Source organism: Falco punctatus, assembly GCF_963210335.1.
Source record: "Falco punctatus genome assembly, chromosome: 8".
Taxonomy (NCBI): domain Eukaryota; kingdom Metazoa; phylum Chordata; class Aves; order Falconiformes; family Falconidae; genus Falco; species Falco punctatus.
Window position 1 is genome coordinate 20932612 of NC_137588.1, and position 25251 is coordinate 20957862.

A 25251-nucleotide genomic window follows, 5' to 3' on the forward strand; every position below is an offset into this window, starting at 1 on the left:
TCTCCAGTTACTGGTATGAGGCTGCTTGGGGGCTGAATACACACACAGCTGCAGCATCTTTTCCTTGAACCAAAGCAGCTTGTGGAATTTAACTTACACTGGGGAGACTAACCGGTTTGAATCCTCAGATCAAGGGAGAGCAAATACAATTTAGAGATGCCTCTGATCACATCCCTTTTTTATCATCTGTGTTGTACGTGCTGATTGTAGTTTCTAGGCAACTATATATAATATTTCTGGAATAAATTTTTTACAGGTCTGCATTTTTTCACTTGATGTTTTTCTTTGACTTTCTTGAGATACAAATATAATGGGGAGGGGACAATGACACTTTCCAAGTGGATAGATATTCAGGTTTTGAGCAATTGTGCTTTTTTTCCCCCTCTCTTATTTTTCTCTCTCTTTTTTAAAAATCGTAAATAGATTCTAGAAATCTACAGCTCATAGTATTTTGGAGATTACTTCTGCACTTCCGAAAATGCGTTAACATTATAAGCTTCCTATTGAAGCGCCAGAACTTTGTGTTTATACTTTGGCAATATGTAGAAAACACCATCAAGAATCAGCTTATCTCACTAAGTGTTAAGCTTTAAAACACCCACAACTATAACAGGAAGATCTTGGTAAAATGTGAAACCATATTGGGTGTTTATAAACCTCAGAATGGATGAAAAGGTATAATTGCTTAACAATTAATATGTAGAATTGCCTTTTGGGAAATTATTAAAGAATTATTTCTTACTTAAGTATCTTTTCTGGCTTGAATTTATCTTATTGACCAAGGATCGTATTCTCTACTTTACAATCTGAAATTACATCCCTCCTGAATTGTGAAATCATATTTTATGAATGAGGATTTAAAATTATTTCACAATAATAGGGCAATAATGTAAGTAAATAGAGCTGCTGTTGGATCATGTTATTTTTGTTGTTTGTAGACTCCAGAGAAGAAACAGTCAGAACCTTCCAGAGGAAGAAAACGAAAAGCAGACACTCAAAGTGAAAGCAGCCAAGGTAAACTAAAATGTAAATGAATTAGGTAGTTACTGCATGTATTTAATCCAGTTATAACGCACAAAGTTTTGACTGTTAGCCTTAAAAAAATCTGTATTTTTGCTTGCATAAGACAGGTGTTGCATTTTGGATGATAAATTATGTATCCCCCCTCCCTCCACCCCCATTTGTCACTGGAAAGGATGGGCAAGTAAAACCTGAACTGGGCTGGTAATTGCCCTTAAGAATTATGCGCTCCCGCACATGTAACTTGCAGCTACGATACAGTTCTGTATACTTTCAAGAGTTGTAGCAGCTCTTCTCATCCAAAATACTTCTGTGGTTTGTATTTCTTTTCAGTAGGTAAGGGGGACAAGGGATTACAGACTATAATATGTGATTGCTTATTTTTTGGGTATATTTAAAAATTGAATTTTATTCTTTCCTATGGATTATTGTACAGTGTAGTCTAGAGGAGTGGGGAAATCAAGATGAGACTGATTCACAGTTTAATATTTACAAAGCTTATTTTTTGTCATTCTTCTCTCCAGTGTGGCTTTTGGGGGAGGAATGGGGGAAATTTAACCTCCAGACAGACAAGAAGATGTCAAAAGGGGAGGAGGAATAGTTTTGATAATATCTGTATTAGCTTGGGGTTTTTTTGTTTCTGACTGAGCTAGGAAATGTCACTTCAGATACATACCAGTGGGTTCCATATCTTGAAGTCTTTGTGATGCAACATACTATTAGTAGAAGAATTACGTAGTTTGACTACAATTTCTTTGTTAGTATTGCTTCATAGAAACCTGCTTTGTTTCAAGAACTTGAATGAAATTTCCTATTTCCATTGTTCTAGTAGCCTACCCTTCCTCCTACCAATGAGAGTTGAAATTAGAGATGATAGAAATGTTAGGAACTTTTTGGCATAGACAACATGGTTATAATGTCTTGTAATTACTATTCTGCTGTCAGCAGCAGTGAAACTGAATAGGCTGCACTGCAATATTCTCAAGGAACTGGCCTAGGAAACTGCAACATATTGGAGTGGTACAGTACAGTTGAAGCACTGCAAATACTGCTGTTGTACTGAAAATAGGAACAAGAGATCCATGTCTTGTATATTGCATGCCTAGGACTTTGACTTTGTAGCATGCAAAATAACCCATAAATGCTGAAGAAAAGTATTGTTTAGAACACAGAGGTGATTGTAAAGTGGGATAAAATCAGTAGAAATTAGGAATAATTGGCTGGCCCAGAATAATTTGATGTATTTCTTCAGGGCAGAGTTCTGTAACATGACATACAATAGATTTTTCTATGCTGAAAAGGAAAGCAGTCTGTCTCATTTATCTGGATGAAAGCAAGTTTTAATTTGATAAAGTGATAGATGAGAATTAAGCTTAAACACAAAAATCACTAGCAGAATTACAGGGTAGGTAAAGAACTGGCTAGAGGGCAGTAACAGTGATGTACGCTAACTGGGTAACTGCTGGGTACTGGAAGAGTTAGCTGAGTGCTGTTTGAAGTCTTTGAATTATTTTACCTAAATATTTATGTTAAAAGTTTTGACACAGAAAGGGCTGCCAAATGCTTCTGTGTCTTCATGGTATTTCTTAGTGACAAAGTTATGCAGCAATGCCAGTATAGAGGTATATTGGACTAGAATGGATTCTTCAGGGCTGAAGCAATAGAAAAGCTTAAAAATCTTTGCTAAAAAGTTCAAAAATACATTTTTGGACCTGTGAATAAGCAGTGATTTTCTAATTTATAAAAAAAATTTCCTTCTATAAAGAGAACAATTTTGAACAGTGGTCTTTTTTCAAGATGTCTTCTAACAGGTAGTTTGACCTATATGAGAGACAAATAACAGTCTTAAGATGTCAGTCGTCTTAGAACCTAATAGAAGAAAGTATTCATGCCATTGGGTGAAGCATTGGTGCAATCTATGTATAGGTAAAAATGTAAGACACATCTGTAAGTAATTTAGTCAATTCTAATGTATTGATGTCTTTGTTTCAGGAAAGAATATTGGGGGACGTGGTCACAAGATTAGTGACTATTTTGAGGTAAGGTTTTTGTGTGTTTGTAAAATTTATTTTAGCTTTAAAATTTACTTTCAGCTTTTTTTGAAAGTTACAAATTTTTTGCTTGTATTGGACAGGCCTCCTGAGAGGATACTTTTTTTTTCTTTATGTAATTTTATAAGTATTAAACCTTGAAGTAGAGATGCAGTGATCTCTTGGTGCAGCCTGAGCTAAAATACAAAAAAATTCTCTCTTACGCTTTTATTTAAATGGCCAAAGACTATGCTAATAAAAGTAATACAACGTGATACACAAATTCTGTGTACAGATGAACTTTATCATTCGGTAGGTGTGTAATGTATTTTGAGAAGAAGGTTGACTAATTGGAGGTTCCTACCTTCTCTATAGTACCAAGGTGGAAACGGCTCTAGTCCGGTGCGAGGCGTACCTCCTGCAATCCGATCTCCTCAGAATTCACATTCCGCTCCTTCTTCTGTAAGTTTGTGAACTTTGTAGCTGCTGGAGATACTTTCATAGTCTGAAGGTAGCATAATTGAAAAGAATCTATATTCAAGGGAAGAGTTTTCAGAGGAAGGAATCCTGAGAAGGAGTTCATTCTTGCAACAGTAACAAAACAAACAACCAACAAAAAATCAAGTTAAATATTTAACTAAATCTAAAACTAAAGTTTTCTGCTAACACAGGAACTTTTTTTCTAAAACACAATTTTTAAATACAAAGTAATAATGTAAAATGTTGAATAAATGTTGAAATGTTCTAATGACATCTGTTCATAAGACTCACACAGAAAAGGGGAGGATTTTTGTTGCTTTGACCCCTAACTTGGGACTTTAAAAGGTCAGGTTTTGATAAATCATAATTTTTTAAATAATTGACACCTAATTTGCCTGTATCCTTTAAAAAGTCTCTTCCTTGGTTGTGCTAATATTTTCCCCTCCTCATACGCACAATTTCAGTGTTAACATACCTACATGTGATTCTAAATGGCCAAACAGATTCTGCCAGTTACAGAAGGGGTTTGTTTTCTCTGCTGGTAGGCCTCAGCTTTTGTTCCATGTGCTTTCAACTTCAGTCTGACAATATGCAGTATAATACAGATTGTGGAGTTTGTCTTGAAAACAGCCTCATTCAGACAAACTAGTGGGTTTGGGGAAGTTTCATTAATGGAATTTGTGTTCTGATCTGTACTAGCTTCCCCTTTCTGGTTCTCCCATGGGAAATAACCACTCCAAAAATAACTCACATTATTTTTGAGTTGCGAAAGCTTAGAATCAGAAAAATAAGTCTGTGTAAGACTGGCATCACGTTATGTCAGTTTTGTATTCTCTTAAATCTTTCAGTCTGTTTCCTAAAAGTGACAGCCTCAGTTTTCTCAGAGAATCTATTGCATCGTTTCTAAACTGCAAGTGATAAATAACAGCATAGTAATAGTTCTCAATGCAATGCCACGAGTAGTATCTTCTGTAAGAAAGATACCTTATTTCCCTATTCTATGTGATTTTTCTGCCAAGAGTTGTGAACAGGGCTATGTTCATAATTTAATATTGCAGTTGTATCTAAAATCCTTTGTTTTCCTGCATTCCAGGTTCGACAGAATAGTCCTTCTCCTACTTCATTAGCTTTTGGGGACCACCCTATCACGCAACCAAAGCAGTTATCTTTTAAAATTACTCAGGTAACTTTTTTTGAGTAGAGCTATCCTATATCACTTCAAGACTGCAGAAGAAACAGATAGATACATTTATTTCTTTGTCTTTCAACTTCCTGTAAATTCTTAAAGGCTTTCAAAACCTTTGCCTTTTAGAATCCACCAAAGCATTTTTCTGTTAAGTTCACCAGCTCATAATTTAATTTATATCTCTCTGATTAGTTTGGTATTCTGCACTTGCTTTGCTTCCAGTGTCATACTTCATGTGTAGTCAGTTGACCATGTCATCGGTAGGCTTTTGCTCAGGATTTTAGCTGTGTGTGATCTGAGAAGTAGAAGCTGTTCTTTCAGGCAGTATTTGAAGTGACAGCTGCTGTTGTCATATTGCATTTAAAGTATGACATTGAAGAAGAAAAATGAGATGGTAATCAAAATGATCAAGATATAGTTCTGTCATGACTTTCAAAAGCCAAAAGCAACTGGTTTATCCTTTCTGCCATTTCTGACATGATCTGTTCTCTTTCGCAAGTTAGTCAGAACAAGGCTCCTTCACCTGTTAACCAAACACAGAGACTTTCAAGTAATTAGCTGGCATTGACATTCTTGCTCTGTTTTATATGCTTTTTTTGTGAACAGTAAGTTTTCAGTTAGTGATTAAGTCTTTTAACACTGTTAGTGGCTTATCCCAAATGTTGACAGTCATCCTCATGAAGAGGGAAAGCAATTTTGAATAACAACCTTCCATGTCACTTCTAAAACACGTGAAAATAAGATGTGCTGGTCTTGTTGAACGTTTTAAAGTAATTTATTTCTCTGTGTAACAAACCTGAGAAAAATAATGCTATAATTGTTAAAGGAAAGGATGAAATTTTCAAAATGTTCTTTTTAGACTGATCTCACAATGCTGAAATTAGCTGCGCTAGAAAGTAATAAAAATCAAGACTTGGAAAAGAAAGAAGGTCGTATAGATGACTTACTCAGGGTGAGTATTGGACATGGGGTAAAGATATTTATTCAGAACAACAGATAATGAATCTGAGGCAAATATTTTAAATGTTTGAATAATCCTTGTTTTTAAAAATTACCCTGGAGTTACCTAAATTAAAAGGCAGAGTGAGGTTTTAATTTTTCTGATTTTTTTTCTGAAAATGCAAGAAGTCTATAAAATGAAATCCATAAGGGGTTTTTTTCTGCCTCTGTGCTATAACTTTTTGATGATTAAATACGTTTATAGAATTTCTGAGGGTACAAAGAAAGCTGATGCTGTTTTGCAGGCAGTTCATTAATTCCTTAACTTCATAATATAATTTCATGTGACAGGTGGGGGTTTTGTTGTTCTGTTTGTGAATAGCAGTTATCAGGGGGCCGACTGTTGGCAGTTTCAGAATGGAGGTGATTGTGACAATTATTATGGGCAATAAATAAATTACTTTTAATAAGAAACCTGTGCTATACTGTGCTCTAAGACCTGTTTTCAGAAAAAAGTCTTAATACTTGTGCTCTTGAAAGAAGTGTTGGAGAGGTGATATATAGAAATATGAAACAATTCATAGTCTGTTTAGTGTTTATATGTGCACGAGTACAAATTAACACATGCAATCATACATTACAAAATTGTACATACAGTCTTTTAGCACATGTTCAGCAGTATGGAATAGACAAACACAACCTTTTTAAAACTAAAAATAAAAAAATAATTTAGTTTTAAACAAAATAATACTGCTGTGGTGTTTTTTAAGGTAATAAGTTAAATATAATTGGAATGTAGGGAGCTTGGTAAATTTCCTACTCAGATAATTGAAACTTGTATCATTGGGAATTTTTTGTTTCCTTTTAAATTAAAAACGTTAGGATTTCACATGACTTCAGCAATCAGGTATAAAGGATACAGAGCTAAAATTAAACTTTCGGTTTAACGCTGGAGGACTGGAAAAATGATCGGTACAGTGCTTTTATATATTATTTACATGCTGAATGCTCTGTAATACAGTATGCAGCTCAGTGTAAAGAAAGTGAAAAGGGAGCAAGGTACATCCTTCTACAGATTGGGATAGATCTGGGAAATTATATTTTTGCCTATATATATATATATATTTATGCATATTCCTTTACTTTAGTCATGTGAAGGTAGACATCTTTATTTTCTGTGACAGCTGATTAAAAAAAGGTGTTTCAATATGTCTTTTCATATTTTGTATTTATTTGTTAGGCTAACTGTGATCTTAGAAGACAAATAGATGAACAACAAAAGCTACTTGAAAAATATAAAGAAAGGTTAAACAAATGTATTTCAATGAGCAAGAAGCTTCTAATTGAAAAGGTAAGTTTGCTGCTTTTAAAATCTTTGTGATAAAAACTGTGAGGATGCTGTAGAACTCTGTTATGATTCCTTTATTTTCATAATAACTTTTTCACATTAGTCTCTTAGGCTGAAACGTCATATGTGTGGTCTTTATGTGGCAGTAAGTATTCTTGTAAGCCTGAATAGGCAAAATAAAATGTTGAACCTTTTTCAGATCATGGAACATGTAACTACTTTAATTTAAGGTATGTGGGATGGTTTTCATCATGAGTAATTCAAATATAGGAAAGCATAAAAGATAAGAATTTAGTATGTGGCAAATTTTCTGGACAAACTTTAAGAATATGATTACAGTGGATCAAAAAATTTCTGAATCTGTTGTGGAAAGGAGATAGATAAAATCTCCTTCGGAGACATTTAAGTGCCTGAGATAATTTTTGATGTTAAAATGATTAAATGCTATGTTAGCTTAGAATTAATGGAAACAAGGAAATGGTGATCATTTACCTGCATACTACTATGAAAGAAATATTTATTTCAAATTTAATGCCGATTATATATAAACTAACAGCAATTTCATAAAAGACAAGAATATACCTTGTTTCTCTCCCTCTTCTTTAAAACAGCCCTATTCAAAAAATAGTACTAGAAAATCATCTTACTACAAATTAGGATACAAAAAAGTTCAAGGTAAACAGCCAGGTCTCTTCCCTTACACTAGCCACTGCTGTCAGATACAAGGGCGCACTCTGATTCATTGGAGGATTGGGGAGAGTTTCCTCACTGGCATGGCATAAATAAATTATTGCAATCCTTTCTAAGTTCTGGCATGAGGGGAACGCAGGACAATGATGCATCAGATCTGTTCAGCATGGTGCTAGGTGAGCACCTTCAGACTGAGAATATCACATAGGCCATTTTTCACAAAAGGCCATGTAGGTGGCCTCTTCATTCTAGAAGTCTGTTTGCACAAAGTTCCTTAATTCTGTCAACTTTTCACTTCTTTGTGTCTGTGATTTGGGGCCATCGGCATTTCTTTAATCGTTACAAATGCTTGCTTCTTAAGTTTCTGTCCATCAGTGGTGTTCAGTGGTCTGTCTTCTTGTACTGAAGCAAACTAGGCAGCCTCAGTCATTTACCACATCCCAGGGATGCTCGTGGTAGCAGTGGCTGGTTGTGAGAAGGGCATCGGCTTCTACTTCTGCAAGTGAATAGCTGACTGCAGTTAAGTCTGCTGCAGTGCGTCCCCACGTAGAGATTCCTGAGCTCAGTCAGTTCGGTACAGATAGTAACATAGATGGTCGTTCAGGGGAGTTTCCAGGCTAAGCATGGTAGGTGTGCTCTTTCTGATACGTAAGCAGGCTTATTTAGTATAATAGACATGTACAGACATCATTATATGCCTGTATGATGCTGATACTGTTACCAGTTTTGCTGTATTTACAAATAAAATGTTTTGTTAGTTATGAAGAACAGTGACCTTTGTAGGAAAACTGAGTCCAACTCTGATTATTTTTTTATGTGCACAAGTAGTCATTAGTACCAATTCTAACAACTGCAGATGTTTGGGCTCTGCAGAAGTTAGAATAAGTGGAGTAAAGTAATAAAAGATATTTTAATCTACTCTCCTTTTATCCTTCCTGTAGGAAGTTGCTGGAGGAAAAAGAAGTGTTTTACAGACTTTTTGAACACTTCAGTGTTACTAAATATTATTTTTTTTGTTGTTTTCTTAGAGCACACAGGAAAAGCTGGCAAGCAGAGAGAAGAGCATGCAAGACAGATTACGCCTGGGGCATTTTACAACAGTTCGTCATGGTGCTTCATTTACTGAACAGTGGACAGATGGCTTTGCATTTCAAAATCTTGTGAAGTTAGTCAATGCCATGTTCTTAAAATTCTCACTAATTGTTAGTTCCCTCTAGTGGATTTTTGTATTACTGAGGTTCTAGGATTGGAGCAGCTTTTCATACGTTGTATTTTGCTTTGCCTTTTGAAGACTGAGAATACAGTACAGAACTCCCTTAATCAACTGAGAGAATACTAAGGCTGGGTGTCTTTGAAAGACAGTTTGGTTTCACTTGATTTTAACTATCCTTAGAAAAGCATGAATGTGCTAAATGAGTGACACGTAATTATTCAGCTCAGCTGGTAGAAATTGCTATAAAACTGTATCAGTGATTTTACAAGCAGCTAACCGTGTATCACTGGTGATGACTGGGGTAGAAGAGATCTGTGAAGTTTTCATTGGTCACCTAAGTGCTGCCTGCGCATCCATCGCTGTAGCACCTTTTTCAGGCATTCAGCTCCTCAGTGCCATGAAGGAGGAGTGACAATTCTGGCAGCCTCGTATAGGGTCTAGTGCAAGTGGATGGGGAAGAGCAGCCACCTGGAAAAGAGCTGCTGCAACACAGGTATTTCAGCAGAGATGGAGCCAAGGAAAAGGGCTCTGAGAGACCATCAGAGATGGTGGTAAAATAATTATGCAATGCCTCAAAAGTTGTTCTTTGGGAACGAGTCTGATTCAATCTTTGGAGATAGATATGTATATATAGAGAGATATAAAAGTAATTCACCAAGATTTTAATTTTTGAAGGGCAACATATAGTCTTAGCATTATGTGATTGCCTAGGGATTGGTTTTTTCAAGACAATCTTAAAAACCATCTGTATGTGTGTTTTACATAAAAACTGTAATTGTTTGCCATACAACCAAACTGATGATTTATTTGGGAACAGTCAGATCAAATTCAATTTTTGGCCTTGAATAATCAAGTACTCTATTGACTGTTACATTTCTTTTGATGGTATAAAAGAAGTTATCCACCAGATTTTTTTTTCTAGTGCAGAAATCATGTGTAACACTTTCAAAAACAAAACAAAACAACCCCAAAACAAAAAAAAACAACCCACCATATATTTCAAAAGTAAATTGTGCCTAAACTTTAGCAAATTTTTTTCCACCTCATGAGGAACATTGGCGTTCTTTTTCCTAGGAAATTTTCATATGTACAGTAAGTTTTCTAAAAATTTCTTAATGCTTTATCAGTTAAAAAGATAGTTCTTTAAAAAATGCAAAATGATGAAACTTTAATAAGGCTTTTTTTGGGGTTTACAGGCAGCAAGAATGGGTGAATCAACAAAGGGAAGACATTGAAAGGCAAAGAAAGCTCCTGGCCAAGCGAAAGCCGCCAACTACAAATAATTCTCAGGCACCATCTGCCAATTCTGAACCCAAGCAGAGGAAAAATAAAGCTGTGAATGGGGCAGAAAACGATCCCTTTGTTAGACCCAATTTACCACAGCTGTAAGTTTAACATTTCAATCAGTCTTTTACATAAATTCTCAGATATTGTCTGTGTGAGTTCTATTCAAATAACAGCATAAAAAGGCACTCAGTATATTCAGCAGCTATATTCTCACTGAGGACTTGCTGATGTTAGGGAAATTTGCACCACTGCCTATGAAGATGTCGTACAATTGCCCAACTTATTTTTGGTAAAGTCACCAGAGAAAGGCCCATTCTGTGTTTATGCAGTTCCTTCTGTTTTCCTGATCTAGAGGAGTCCTTATTCTGGTTTCCAACTCGTGTAGTGCCACTGATACCTATTGAACTTTTCTTGATCCACATTGGTTTAAGATCTTCTCCTTTAGTTAGAGACCAGTTCATTTTTCACATAACAGTCTTTAGCTGACAACAAAAGCTTTTTTCAGCCTTTACTATTTGAAGACGTGTGTCTAAAAACAAATTAAAAAAATATTTTTTTTCCCTTCTGAATGCTAGATCCTGAGAGCAACTGTCAGAAGTTACTGATGCCATTTCATATATTGACAGTGTTCAAATTTTTTGTCATTTAAACATAAAAATTGAGAGCTATCAAGGAACGCTTCATTTTTCAAGTGACATTTTTTACTGCAAACAGAAATGGTGTAATTCAAGGCACAGACAGATGTGTTCTTGACATTTGGGTATTTTAAGAAGTTGCTGCTTGGAGATACTAGTTATTGCCCTTTGCTAAGAGGCTGCAGCTGATAGTGGATCTGTTTCTGGTCAGCTTAAATAAAAAGTAAATAACTAGGGTTAAAAAGACCAAGAAATTGATTTATGTTACATTGCAGAAGTAAGCTATGTGTGTTAAACATGGTCACTTGTTACCTCTTACTTGTGGAGGTAGTAATTTATACCTCAGGGTCTAGGGTAAATAAATTACTGTGGTTAGATATACAAAATAAATGTTTGGACCATCAGTGTGAAGACAGCTGCATACATTTTGCGTAGTGCATCATTCTTAAAGTTCACATTATGAAATTGTTTGGCTGTGACAAAAATACCATGAAAATACAGTAGTAAGGGTGGCGATGTAAGCAAATCTTGATTAGTGTTACTTGTGTATTTTGGTAGAGAGCTCAAGAGTCATTGCTCAAACTGATTCTTTAGTAATAGTGCCTACGTTTCTTTTTAGAACATAATTAATACTTCTGAATAGTACAGTAAAGATTATAGTCATTTTAAAAATACCTTTTTGTTTGAATATAATACCTTTTAATAATAAAAAGTAACATTTAAGTAATGGAGATTACCTGAAAAATTATAAAACTTCTATTTTGCCAGCTTTTGGCCATGTCTTCATTCACATTACATTTCCGTAATCTTCTTGCTGCTTTAGGAGGTGATAAAATATACATTTGGGAAAAAATACAGAAGACGTGTTCTAAATATTAAGTAGGACAAAATTAATTCCTGATAATAGACTTCTGAATGTTTTCTGGTGTTAAGCAGTTTTAAATAATTTCCGAATGATCAAAACTTACAGATTTTCGTTTCTTTTGAATTAACCAATTACATGTTAAATGGCAAGTCAAAATGCTTGGTGGCTATGGAATTGCCAAGAGAACGATCAGAATTGCCCTTTTTTATCTAATGCTAGCATAAATGTAAGCTGTTATTGAATCAGAACTGTTTTGCCTTTAAGTATCCTAATCTGATCATTATATAATCTAGATATTAGGTTGTTTGCCTATATGGTAAGCTTATAAATTTTGTTTCAGACATTTGAGAAGGTCTATAATATGTCCTGAGATCACAGACTCATTAAGCTTAGTCATGCTCTTTGGACTTTACTTCAAAGGGGTTTTTGAATGTTTGTATTTAGAATCCATAATAATTTTGTATAGTAGTAGTAGTATGTGTTGACTCCTCTGTGCTTCTCAGTACAGAATTAAACATGTTTTGTGTATCTTCGTAAAACAATTAATAATTGTGCACATCCATTTTAGAGTAAATTTGTGGTCTGCTGTATGTAATTCCCTCCTATTCCATTGTGCTTATCACTGTTCCTCTGTTACTTTCAAAGTAATTATCTTAATTAGTATAGCCAAATTAAGAGGTTCTCTTTATATGGGGCATGGGGAAATGCAGAGCTGCTTGAGATCAATAAACTAAACCAGTAATAAATCAGTACAACATATATGCAAGTCATTAGGCAGATCTTTTTTAAATAAACAAACAACTTGCTAGCAGTTGTTAGCAACAAGTGTCTCTACCACTGCATTGTTTGCTTTACAAAATGTCTCCTGCTGCAGGTATTGACAAGACAACATGATTTATAGCTTTGTAACAAGCAGAATTATTTAAGCTTTTTCTGAAAACAGGTGTTAACTGTCTTGAAATGGATTGAAGGTGTTGCCTGAGACTTCTTAATAAGGACATTGTTTTAGTTTAGCTGAATATACTGTTGTCTCAGATAAAAATTTAAAAGCAGAATTTTGGCACTGAAGTTACTAGTATAAAGGTGGTCATCTACCAGTATACTGTGAGTGAATGGTGCGTTTAGTGTTTAAATAACATGCAACAGATGAGTCTGAACAGTGTCCTGGTTTTCCATCGTTCTTTCCCTTTTTTATGGCCCAAACCCAAACTAAAAAATAGTTTTTATTTTGAGTGATCTCTTTTCTACTGAGCAAAGTATCTTTCTTATTCTTAAATTTTAATTTAATCCTTTCATGTATTTAAAGAAAAAACATTTATTGGAAGTAGAGTTTGCCTTCTTAGCCTAGAAAAATTGTTCAAAAACTCTATTCCAAATTCTTTGGAGATTTGAGAGATTATAATGCTAGTACCCACTTCTTGGAAGCAGTTCTTATTTCACTAGACAATTATTTCTAGGATAAATGGTGTATTTAGTTTAGGTTTTGTAGTCCTTCTTGTGCAGCTTCAGCTGTGTCAGTTATATTCACTTCCCAGTCACCTCTTTCTTTGCTTCCGAGTTCCTCCATGGGACTCTGCATCCATCCTTCTCTCTGCGTGCAGTTTGGAATGGGAGAGCAGAGGGAGCTGGCAGAGTTTGTTACTGTAGTTGAACAAATGCATCATTTAGAGAGAGCATTCTGTTCTGTATGGAACAAATAAAAATATTTTCAGAAACTATTTCAGGCTGAAGTGCCAACAATGTGTCTGGGCTTTACAGGACAAGTAAAGACAGATCCTTAGGCAGTCTCTTTCTAAGGCAGACATGAGCAAAAAGAACTCATAGAAGGCTTTGACTTGGTCAGCGTCTGCCCATCCTTACAGAAAATCAAGGAACTAGAGTGAGAATAAGGTTGGACCAAAAAAGGAACGCTTCAGAAATTGTGGCCAAAACCTTGTATTGGACATGTGCAAGGCTGTTTGGGGGGCATGGCTGCATTCTGCTGTGCCTATGTATCCAGGATGGTTTTTCAGCTGGGAGAAGGAGGGAGGAGAGATGGGCCAGGCTTGATCATCATGAAAACCAAGGTGGCTATTTTGGTTTTTTGGTTTTTCTGTACCCACTAGTAAGGGTGTTTTAATCATAGAAAGTGGCTTTGTCTGAACTTGTGAGGAAAAAGTGCAGAGCAGGTTAGTTACAGTCCATGCGTGCTGTGTCAAAGCCTTTGAAATTTGGCTATGAAAACATTGCTTAACAACTGGAAGGCCTATTTTTGCTAATTAAAAGAAAATGTTTAAATTTATGATAATCAACCCTTTCAGGCCAGGTAAGCTGTCTGCTTTCTTCCAGCTACAAGTAGAGGTGGCAACCGTGTCCCTACATGTCACAGGAAAATTGTTACATGCACAGAATATGTCCAGTGCTTTTTGGGGAATTTCAGGAATTCATTGCATGTGTACAATAGTTCATTTGGCTGTAGACAATTAAAATGCAGCATTTCTTGCACAGTAATTTTGAGTGGAAAAGGTCACAGTCAGGACCAGACTGTTACCGGATTAATTCATGCAGCGTACTCCCAGTGCCCTTATTGCCCAACACCCATCAGATGAGCCTCCAGGCTGACTACCCAGCTAAAGTTCACTTAGTGGCTAGCAGCAGCCTATTTCTGGCCAAGGGCCCTCTGCTGTGCTTGCAGACCTTTTCGTCCTCTGGATCTGATGAGACCTGTGTTTCAAGTGTTGGAGGGGCAACCCCTCCTGCAGGTAGCGATGGTGTCTCGTAGATGATTTCTGGTTTCAGGAGGTGCCTCTAGTGTGCTCCTGCCCTGCAAAAGACGGTGGGTAGATACAGGTGGGAAGCGATGGGCTGGTAGGAAGGAGTCTGTGTACTGGATTGTTTTCAGCCTGTACGGTGGGGTGGTGGCCTATAACCAGGGAACAAACAACATGCACACTGTCATTGTTTTACTGCTATTTGTCGTGTGTTATTTTAATATGAATATAAAGTACAGTATATTTATAGATAAAAAGTAATAAACTCCTACTTCTAAAAAAAAAAAGTGTTTCTGAATATGAGTGAATAAAGTTTTGTTTTTCAGAAGTAAACAAAATCCAAAGTGACTACGTCTGTGTACAGTTCAGTGGTTTCTGTGCCTTCAAAATGTGGTGGTCAGTAACAACAGTTTCAAATTGCTGTGGATCATGCTGTGTCTCTAATAGAGTTAGATTTGTAAGGAAATAGAAAAATGGAAAACAGTCATTCATTGGGATATAGCATGGAAACATGGAAAGAGTGACTTCGAATCTTAATGTTTTCAATATGACCTCTAACTTGTACTCTGTGCTCAAGAGGGCTGTTTAAGAACTTTTTGGAAGGCATTACTTGCTAGAGCTGTCTAGGCACTTTGTCGTAACTCTGCGCAGATAGCTGAGGTTTTATAAAAAGGACCAGATTTTCTGTATTATGTTAGTTTTCAGGGGATCTGTGGTTTTAGGGCGCTCTGCGTTCAATGAAAAATCTGGAAGGTCGTGTCATAAACTTTGTATTTTCAATGTGTTTTACTTGTGGTTCAGCTTTGCTAAGCCACCAAAATGCTCTTCTTCCTGAGAAAGACAAATTTTACTATCTGTGTTTCTGGAAACACACAAACCTGTAATTTATACTGCAGGCGGGAATCTGGAAGGAATAATACTCAACCTCGTACACATTGACATCGATCCTTTGCCTTTTTTAATTGAGAACTTAATCCATGTTAGAGTAGTTCGCTGTTTGAGTAGAAGTATTGAAACAATGTCAGGGATGCCACTGTGAGTTGCCTAGCGTGGCCTTGGTGCCCTCTTTGATAGGGCTAGCAGATGTAGTAGGGCAGGAATTAGAGCGTTGTTTTCTTAGGTTTCTTGCTGTTGTTCGAACTGTGCAGAGAATGCATTGCCGGCTTTCTTCACTATTGAGACACCCCATTTCACATTTGCTTTAATGCCTTTTTTAAAATGAGCGTAAATCATCTAAACCCAGAGGAGATTCTGCCAGGAAAATAATACAAATGTTCGGTCCCAAAATCTGGTACTAAGGGACCTTTTGCCTTTCTTGGAGAGGCAAATTTCCTCACTCTATTGCCTTCAGAGTGTTTGGGGATGCATGTTGACTGGAATACAAGGCTGCTTTTTATTCCAGTAGAAAAAAAAGGTGCAGGCTAACTATGTTTGATGCTGCTTAAAAGGAAAGTTCGCTTCCTTCTCAGATTCTGACAGGATGTGGTGGTGGTGCTTTTGTCACCTGATCTGGGTGTTTTTTCTATACGTTAATAGACCAGAAGGTTGATGAAATAACTACAATCTTGTGAAGCTGTTTCCAGGTTGCTGGAAATTTAGATGCTGCAGTCAGAAAAGAATCCAGCAATTTCACTAATATTCATGGAGATTATCTGGTGAACTCATTCTTCTGTCCTGGCCAGGTCGGAAAAGGGGCAGCAAAATTCAGTATTTATGAAATCTGGAATAGGAAGGAGCTCTGTGAAAGCTTCAGAACGACCAAGTTCTGTCCTGAAAAGATGCACTCCATAACAACTTTTGAGACCCAGTAAATAACAGGGTTTATAATTCTGAAAAATAATGGTGAACTTCATATAAATTTAAAAGGGAGGAAGAAGTCTTACAGTTTATTAAGGCTTCTGCAAATTCTACTGAAGTTAGCACTTGCATAAATCTGAATTGGTGTCCTTCACTTCTGGATAAACTACTGGTGATTTCTCAAGACACTCCAGTTCCTTAGACTTGCAATATGGACAGTGTGTATAGCCTTCCAAACACTTTGTGTAACTTACCTTCCCAGGACAGTTGATAATTCAACCTGCTAAAACATGGACTTTGTGAAAACATATGCTATTAGTTTTAGTTTTACATCAAGCAAGAAATAGTAGATCTAGGCAAAACTATAAAATGTTTAATTTTAGTTAGTTTGTAGGGATTTGTGTGAATCCTTTAAAGGGGACCATACCTCTTTGTCCTTCCCCATCCCCTGTTCCCCTTCATCACATGCATATGGTTTCTTCCCTGGAACCTGAAGTCTCTTCAGTTTCTTTTCTTTGGTGGTTTGTCCTCTGTGTGTTTTCTGTTCATTTGTCAGATGAATATTGCATGCAGTCAGTTCATGGGTTTCTTAGTTACTAATCCATATGAACAGTCGAGATCCTCTGAATGATAACCGAGTTTGTGTCCTAGCAAGTCTACAGACAGCGAGGGACCAGTGAATTAATTGTAGCCAGGAATCTTTTCTCAAAGGGAGATGAAAAGAGAACAAGCAAAAGAGTCGCATGCCAATTCAAAACTGAATTTGTGGTCTCATGTAAAATGTAGTGTTAGTGAACTTGGAATATATGGTTTTACACGAAGTTCTTTAAATCACAGCTCAAAAATCCAGTGTTAGCAGTCTTGTCTAGTTGGTTTCTGGATCTCCATCCTTTGGTTTGTTAAGTTTTAGAGTTCAAAACCAAACAGTGAAGTAGCATCAGCTAAAATACTGGTATGGTGATATGATTCAGGATGCACCCAGGTATTCTAACAGGCTGTCTGAGAGAAGAGAAATGGTCCAGTGGGAGAGACAGTTAGTATTCCAGAATACTAGACACAGAGGCATTCTGTAAGTATGTTTTGACCCTGAAGTTAGAAACAAAGACAAAAAGGTAGACTTAATATTGTGGTAGTAAATACAGTATCTTATGTTAATTATTACTGTAGTATTTGAGTAAGAATGCTATTGTTTTGATTACAGTTACATAAAAGCTATAATTACATGTTTGTTTTTTCAGTTTGACTTTAGCAGAGTATCATGAACAGGAAGAAATTTTCAAACTTCGATTAGGACATCTCAAAAAGGTATGTGTACAGTCTGTTATTCGAAGATTTTTTTGACCATGCCTAAAACTGTAAAAACTAATATTACCAAAATAAGAAGAGGGCTTATTGAGAGCTATCTGATTAGAAAATGTAATAATAAAAGTGCTGGACAATTTTATGCCTAATAGTGGTGCTTTTGTTTTGTTTTTTGGTTTTGGGTGCAACTTGGCGTGAAAGCTTGGGAGTACGGGGGAGCAGTAGTGACTCCATCCAGTGTAACACTGTACTGATTCTTTGAATCCTTCTAACAGTGGTAACAGTGATGATGCCACCAATACTCTTGTTTCAGGGCTGAGGAAGTGATGTCAGCCAGGTTTTATATATGGGCTTTTTAACTTTAGGTTTTGATCTTTAAAAAGATTGAATTTACAAACCATTTCATTTCTGAATCAATCTAATGTTTTGATCATCTACAGTATCCACTTCAGTTGTTGTCATTTAGCATGCTACCTATTGTAAGAGAGAATAGAATTTTCCTGCTTTTATGAAAAGTCTTTTTCTCTGTGTCTTAAATTATTTTTTCAGTCAGGTATTTTACTCCAGTTTTTTACTTCTGAAAAAAAAAGCAGCACTTTTTTCTTGAAGCCCATCATTCTAATAAATCTGTGTAATGAGATAATTATGATATTAACAAACTATTGCTTACTCAAGCTTTAGAGGAATAACCTGTGAAAAGGAATGAAAGTTGAAACAGGCAGAAATACCTCGAGTGTGAAAGGAAAGTACCGTTGTCTGCTGAGCGGTAGTTCTTGAGGTGTTCAGTCAAAACCAGGTCATAGTGGTTTTCACCTTGAAATGTTTCAAGGGTCTGTTTCAGGTCTCTTCTCATCAAATGTACAAGTCACTTGTTAAGAATCCTACTATAATAAATTGAACTGGGCCCCTTGAGAACACCGATGCTGTTTCTAAAGAATATGACAAGAAAGTACTTGAATATGTGGTAGGGAATCTGCATATGAACTCGGTTGGTGCTAGTGGAGTAGACTGCCCACATAGTTCTTCATTGTTGATGCTTTAGAAATAGCACCGGCTTCACATGAAATTCTGTAGGGTTTTTTTTCCGTGCTTGAACTTTTTTGAAATCTAATGGAAATTGCAAGTGACATATGAAGGAAGCTGTTACAAATTTGTTTAATACCTGGATTTTGTTTTCACCTTGAACATCAGTGCCGGGATAGTCAGTATAAGAAGGAACTTCCTTGAACAAATGCCAGAGGGGAAACAAATGTTATTTATTAGCAAATCATGTTTGAATATATCTGAAAATAATAATAAAAATACATATTTGCATTTTAATTCTTATGTGCGATAAAGATTTTGTTCTAAACTAAGAAAAACAATTTTCTTTTTACGTGGCTGTATTTCTTTCCTAGTGCTTCTTGGCTGGTTACATTTTTTTCTTCTTTCCTTCTGCATATGCTGTTTTACTGTCTGCTCCTCTTCCTTTTCACTCTCCAGATGCTTTACTGGTGCTCTTATTTTTGGTGCCCTGTACATGCTGCCACCACCAGTTTTCTTTTCCTTCTGCTCCCCAGGAAATTCTTTTCCAGCTAGCAGCTTTGGTCCTGGAGAGAGGCTCTTGTTTTCTCACTTCCTTTTATATAGCAGTGACCTGAGGCAGCTAAGCTGGTTCATTCTTGCTTAAAGGTATTCACAGCCTGAGTGTCCTAAATAACAGCTGGAAACAATGCAACCAGCCAGTTCTCTTTGGACTAACATTGGCCTATGAACCACATTTTGAGAACCACTGAATTGCATAATATATGAACAAAAAAGCCCAAAAGAGGCATAACTGATGGATTTTTTTTGTCAGCCTTTGGGAAGAACATAGACAATTGTGTGTGTAGAAGTGTGTGGCCTTTTGCAGGGGGAGAAGGGCTAGAATTCTTTATAAAGGACTATTGGGTTATGAGGAACTGCATGTCAGGGTGTTTAACAGAGAACTGCAAGGATAAATCTAAATATATATATAAAAAAAGAAGAGTTTAACATTGTATAAAGAGGAAAAAAGCCCTTCGCATTATGTGTTGGGAAGAGCAAATGGTCCACCCAGATCTGCTAGCAGATTAGTGTTAGTTAGTACAGCTTTTAAATTATTAGGAATTTTATTTTTGTTTTCTGAATGGATGTTCATCTAGTGTCTTGTTTTGGGATGAGAGGTTTTTTCCTTAGCTTATGGGGAGGGATTCAGGATATCCACTGAAATCATCCAGTCTGGACTCCTCAGCTCATTGGAAAAGTGATATATAATGCATGGTTTAGATTTATATAAATACAGTTGGTGTTTCAGGATGTGGTTTTATAATATACAATGTTTGGAAATACCAGCTTTACAGCATTTTCTCTGCCCTCTGCTGACTTCCATCTTCATCCCCTTGTGCCATGACTTGTTGCCCTGTTGCTTTTACCAGCACCACCAGATTGTGCAGTCACAGTGTAAATTGGATTGTAGAACTGATCTAGATTCTTTCCAAAACCAAATATGTATAGGTTTTTGAGGCTTGCTTTTTTTCTTTTTCTTTTGTTTTTTTTTTTAAAAAAGAAAAGACTGATTAGTTTTCCAGTTTGGTTCATCGTGTGGCTGTACAAGAGGCTGTGCCAAAATAACAAGAGATGATATGGGGCATTGCTTCCACTGGCACTGCTACTAAAAAAATACGTATCAGATGCCAGGCCCTCTTTTTCCTTTTCAGCTAGAATAATTCCAAAATGGTGAGCTTTCTGATATGGACTAATTTTATCTCCCCTTTATTCAAACTTCCAAGTTCTAGAGGTACTAACTCTGATATCGATATAACCCTTTCTACAATGTCTTTCAATGAGTATACATTTTTTACTTCGAGTATAGATACATAGGTTTCCACAACCTAGGCATCGTGAGTTCTTTCCTTTTATAGAGAATCTGAATAAACAACTGTTCCAGTGTTCCCTAATATGTAGCATAAAGATGAGATAATTTTAAGTGCTGAAATTAGTTAGGGAATGTGCTCATACCTGACACACTTCTTTTGAAATTGCATTCAATCTTAGACAATACATATTCTGCATTTGTAATTTTAATAAGGTACAAATGGGAAAATATTTTTAAATTAGCTTGGTTTTGGTGTTTTGTATCAACACCTTAACATTTCTGCTGTAATAACATATTCTTTTATTTTTGATTTGCACTTCAGCTTGAAAATATTTTAAATGTCTTTTCTTAATTTTTCAGTTTGTACAAAATCTATAACTGCACATATCTGTTTTTTCTTCTTTGTACATCAATTTCAGACCGCTTCCCAGATAATTTCTCTCCTTGGCTGAGGTACAAAACCCAGCTGCCTATCATTGCAAATAGCATCCCTACAGTGCAGAACAAAACTGTGAGCATCCCATTACCTGTGGGTTCATGGACAGAAAGGTTCCTTGAAACAGGCTTTTGCCTTATCTTTCTGAATTTTTCTGGCTTTAAGAGAAAAGCAGTGCTTTTCTTCTAGTTCAGCAGGGTTTTGTAATGTAATGTTCCTCCATCACCACTAGTATTGATGCAGGGGTAAAAATATCCTTTTCAAATGGGGAGTAAATGAGCTTTTATATTTCATTCTTTTCATTTGCAGGAAGAAGCTGAAATACAAGCAGAACTTGAACGTTTGGAAAGAGTTAGGAATCTTCACATAAGAGAACTGAAAAGAATAAATAATGAAGATAATTCACAGTAAGAGACTTACTGTCTTAGTTTTGCATGTCTGTTTTTAAAATAAGGCTCTAAAATCACATTCTACCTAGAGAGGAGGGGCTCGCTCATAAGTTGTTCTTTGGTTCTCTTTGTTTATGTATTTTAAACACCATCTTACCTAAACTTTAAAAAAAATAGAATTACTTATAATTTGGTAAACTTACTAATGGTTTTGTTGAATATGTAAGAAATAACGTACATACACAGCTTATACTGCAGAAGAGCTAAAACTTGCTAGATGATTTTACTAGGCTGAAAAAAATACTTGTAAGGGAACCTAATGCAATTCACTTAGCTGACACTAATGCAAGAAAATGGCGGGGATGTTTGATGCAACAGCAGCAATTTCACTATGCAGTTAAAATTAGCTTTGGTTTTGTTGCACTGTAATTTCATTCCTACTTGGTACAGGTACATGGTATTAAAAATATGGGTTATGTTAAATTTTGCTTTGTACTTCAGCTTGCATGGCAATATATCATCATGTTAAATTTTTATTTAAGATTAGCTATTACTATGTAGATTTGAAAGTAATAATTGCATAACTAACAAAACCCAGTCTGTTTTCCGTTACGGCGAACGCGAACACTAACACTATGGTTTCACCAGCACTTTAAGATGACACTGTTGCATGGAAGTAACTGGTTCTGCTTCTCCCTGACTACGTATGCCCCTGCCCTCTTTCCTTTCACATGCTTGCAATGGCAACGTCTTTACTAAATAGACACTGGAAATTGATCCAAGTTAAACCTTGGATGCATTGGGATCCTGGGGTGCATTAAGAGGAGTGTGGCCAGCAGGTGAAGGGAGGTGATCCTGCCCCCTCTGCTCTGCCCTGGTGAGGCTGCATCTGAAGTGCTGTGCCCAGGGCTGGGCTTCCCAGTTCAAGAGAGACAGTGTGACAGGACTCCTCTGCTGGAGAGGGGCCAGCGGAGGGCGATGAGGATGGCTCGGGTACTGGAGTGTCTCCTTTATGAGGAAGAGCCGAGAGAGCTGGGCCTGTTTAGCCTGGAGAAGACTGGAGGAGGTGATCTTATTACTGTCTACAAATACCTTAAGTGCAAGTGTCAGGAGGATGGGGCCAGGCTCTTTTCAGTAGTGGCAAGCAACAAGGGGCAGTGGGCACAAACTGCAACACAGGAAGTTCCACCTGAATATGAGGAAAACCCTCTTTAGTTTGAGGGTAATGGAGCACTGGAACAGGCTGCCCAGAGAGGTTGCAGAGGCTTGTTCTGTGGAGACATTCAAAAGCCACCTGGATGTCATTCTCATTCTGTACAACCTGCTCTAGGAGAGCCTGCTTGAGCAGGGGGTTGTACTAGATGGTCTCCAGAGGTCCCTTCCAACCCTGACCATCCTGTGATTCTGTGAAAACCAGCTCCTGTGGTTTCTTTTTCTGGATTCATTTTAACCCCAGATCAATTTCCTTGTGTAGTTCTTTGCCCCAGCTGCAGAAATGTTTTGTGCTGCTGTGAGGAGAGAGGGCAATGCAAGGATGGAATGAGCAGCCAGGGGGAAGGAGATGATGGGACTGGGCTTTTTTCTTTCTGCAGTAGTAAATATTTGTGAAACAGTAGCCTTAAGACTTCAGGATTCAACTTTATTTTTTTTACTTTTTAGACACAGTAGAATTATATATACAGAAAGACTTAAACGTTAAAGCAACAAGATGTGAAATTGTGCTCAGTTGTTTCAGTGGTCCCCATACCTACCCTGCAGGAATACAGAAAATTTTTGTTACCATTTAGTGCTAATTGGTAGCTAAACTGGTGTTGTATTTTGGATGTGAAAAATAGTGGCTGTTGATGCTTGGAATTCAATGGCAGAATACTTTCTTTTAAAAATAAATGCCCTACAACAAATAAACAAGCCATTCTTTGCAGGTTAAATTATAACCTTTTTTAATCTTATAGATTTGCATTAAAAGAAGGTGTTTTTTTTAAAAAAAAAAAAGGGGGGGGGATCCTTCATGAAGTAGTAAATGCCACAGAAAAAGGACAGGCTTTGACTGTGTAAACATTTCATATGTGGGGCAGAGAATGTCCAAATTACAGTCCCAGTTGAAAGCAGAGTTCCAGGTCATGGACAAGCAGAATACTGCAGTTTCAGTGCTCATTTTCTGCAGTCAGTGTTGACACATTTCATGGTACAGAACAAAAAGCTTTAAGCTGTGTGTTTGTGGTTTTGTGGGAGTTTAGACTTGAGGGTTTACGGAGTGGCCAAGCTGCAGCTTACACTCATAATGTAGAATATAGAAGCAGTGGAGTGGTATTTTAGGTCTGGGTCCCTGCAGTTTTTACTAACACATCTTGGCAACTTCGGCACTTGGTAAGAGGGAGGGTTCTGAAGTAGAGCAGCTGTTGGGTCCTGACTCAAATCCTGTTGGGTTTTCAGCTTCCAGATGCGGAGCCCTCTTTCTTGTTCTAGCAACATTTCCTTCTACATCTCTTGCTCATGTACGCCCTCCCCGAGTGTCCCATATGCAGTAGGCAGCAGACTCACCTGTTCGGGGTTCCAGCCTTGACATAGGAAGTATTTCCAGCCATAGGAAAATTGCCCGGTTTAGAGATGGGTAAATTTGTATGTCTGCGTGTGATCTTTACCACTGCACTGGGATAACAGGACAAGTTGAGAGTGTGGGTTAGGGTTTCACTGTCTGGATTTAGAGTCCGTGTGATGCTGGGACTACCTGCAAGGTGCAGGTCCTGAGCCATGGAGAGCCACACACGGTTGCAAAAGCAGCAGCGGAGAGGGGAGGTGGTAAGGTTCACAAGATTGGCCCTACTAGAAGCATACATGTAATAGAAGGACTAAGAAAATAAGAATCTAAATTTGTCAAGTGTGGTTTTAAAGAATTGAGCTACTGGTCAGTTGACATCAATTGCCTAATGTTGCTCTCTCTAAATTTGTTATTTCTGAGTGCATTACTTACTGTTCAGGATTTTGTAAAGAAATTCCTTTAACATTGAAATATGTATTTTCGTAGTGAGGAAAGGGAAAGCTTTATTTTTTAAGGGGCACGGAAAGCAAGAATATGCATTTTCCTTCAAACGCTTTACTAGCTATGACCATGCCTCCAAAACTGTAGGGAACATGGAAGGGTGGGATAGCCTATTGCCAGACTAGCTCTAAACCCTTCCTTAAAGTTTTCTATGGAATATAATTGGCAGCTGGCCCTAGATTCATGAGTGTATTTGTCTTATGATTGCATTAGGAATATGGTGAGTATTCACTTCCCTTCCCCCGGTTGGATGGAAGGATGTATTTTTGTCTTCAGCACATTTCAGGAGACTATGGTCCTTTGCTCAGTCCCACAGCATCATTCTGTGTTTGGAAGGAGTGTTTTCTTGTTTTTGATTAGAGTAAAAGCAGATATTCAGTCCTTTGGTGTGTTTTCCCCATATTGCTGTTCGTTGTTTGTTAACTTTTTAGTGTTATATAGAATTCATTTTGTTAAAAAGAAGCAGGTATGTTCAACAGATATGGTCCTGTTTCATGTGAAATGGGAAGAATACCCTCCTTGTCTGTTCCAGAAAGCTGAAGTTTGAGGCTGCTTTAAAATTTGGCACAACAAAGGAAGTGTCCGTGTACCACATGTTTAAATTTAAGGATATTTTTCTGGCAAAAATAAAAAAAAAATAACAAAAAGTTTACCAGAATTGACTGATTTGACAATGGTATTGTGATAGCACTTGTACACAGAATAGTCAAAAAGTATTAAATCGGTCACGTTGTTTGCCATAAGGTTAGTCATGGTGTCAGCATATTAAATACTGCTATAAAAAGAAACCTCCATTTGAGAAGTAATGCTAAGACGTTTACATTTTAGACTCTTTATTTGTATACCTTAATTAGAATTAAATCTTTTTTTTTTTTTTCTCTGTAGATTTAAGGATCACCCCACATTGAATGAACGGTATTTGTTACTCCATTTACTTGGCCGAGGTGGCTTCAGTGAAGTATACAAGGT

The 25251-nt window shown here is 36.8% G+C and overlaps 1 protein-coding gene across 5 annotated transcripts in view; it reads left to right on the top strand.

Moving 5' to 3' along the window:
- The window catches only part of TLK1 (tousled like kinase 1), a 91484-nt gene that overhangs the window by 55597 nt on the left and 10636 nt on the right, over window positions 1-25251 (top strand). For all 5 annotated transcript variants that reach the window (XM_080398925.1, XM_080398921.1, XM_080398922.1 and 2 more), the window contains 11 exons: window positions 939-1014; window positions 3013-3059; window positions 3426-3512; window positions 4624-4713; window positions 5576-5668; window positions 6896-7006; window positions 8722-8858; window positions 10103-10291; window positions 17479-17545; window positions 21163-21260; window positions 25168-25249. In XM_080398925.1, coding sequence (XP_080255051.1) covers window positions 939-1014; window positions 3013-3059; window positions 3426-3512; window positions 4624-4713; window positions 5576-5668; window positions 6896-7006; window positions 8722-8858; window positions 10103-10291; window positions 17479-17545; window positions 21163-21260; window positions 25168-25249 — 1077 coding nt within the window. The remainder of the gene's footprint in view (window positions 1-938; window positions 1015-3012; window positions 3060-3425; window positions 3513-4623; window positions 4714-5575; window positions 5669-6895; window positions 7007-8721; window positions 8859-10102; window positions 10292-17478; window positions 17546-21162; window positions 21261-25167; window positions 25250-25251) is intronic.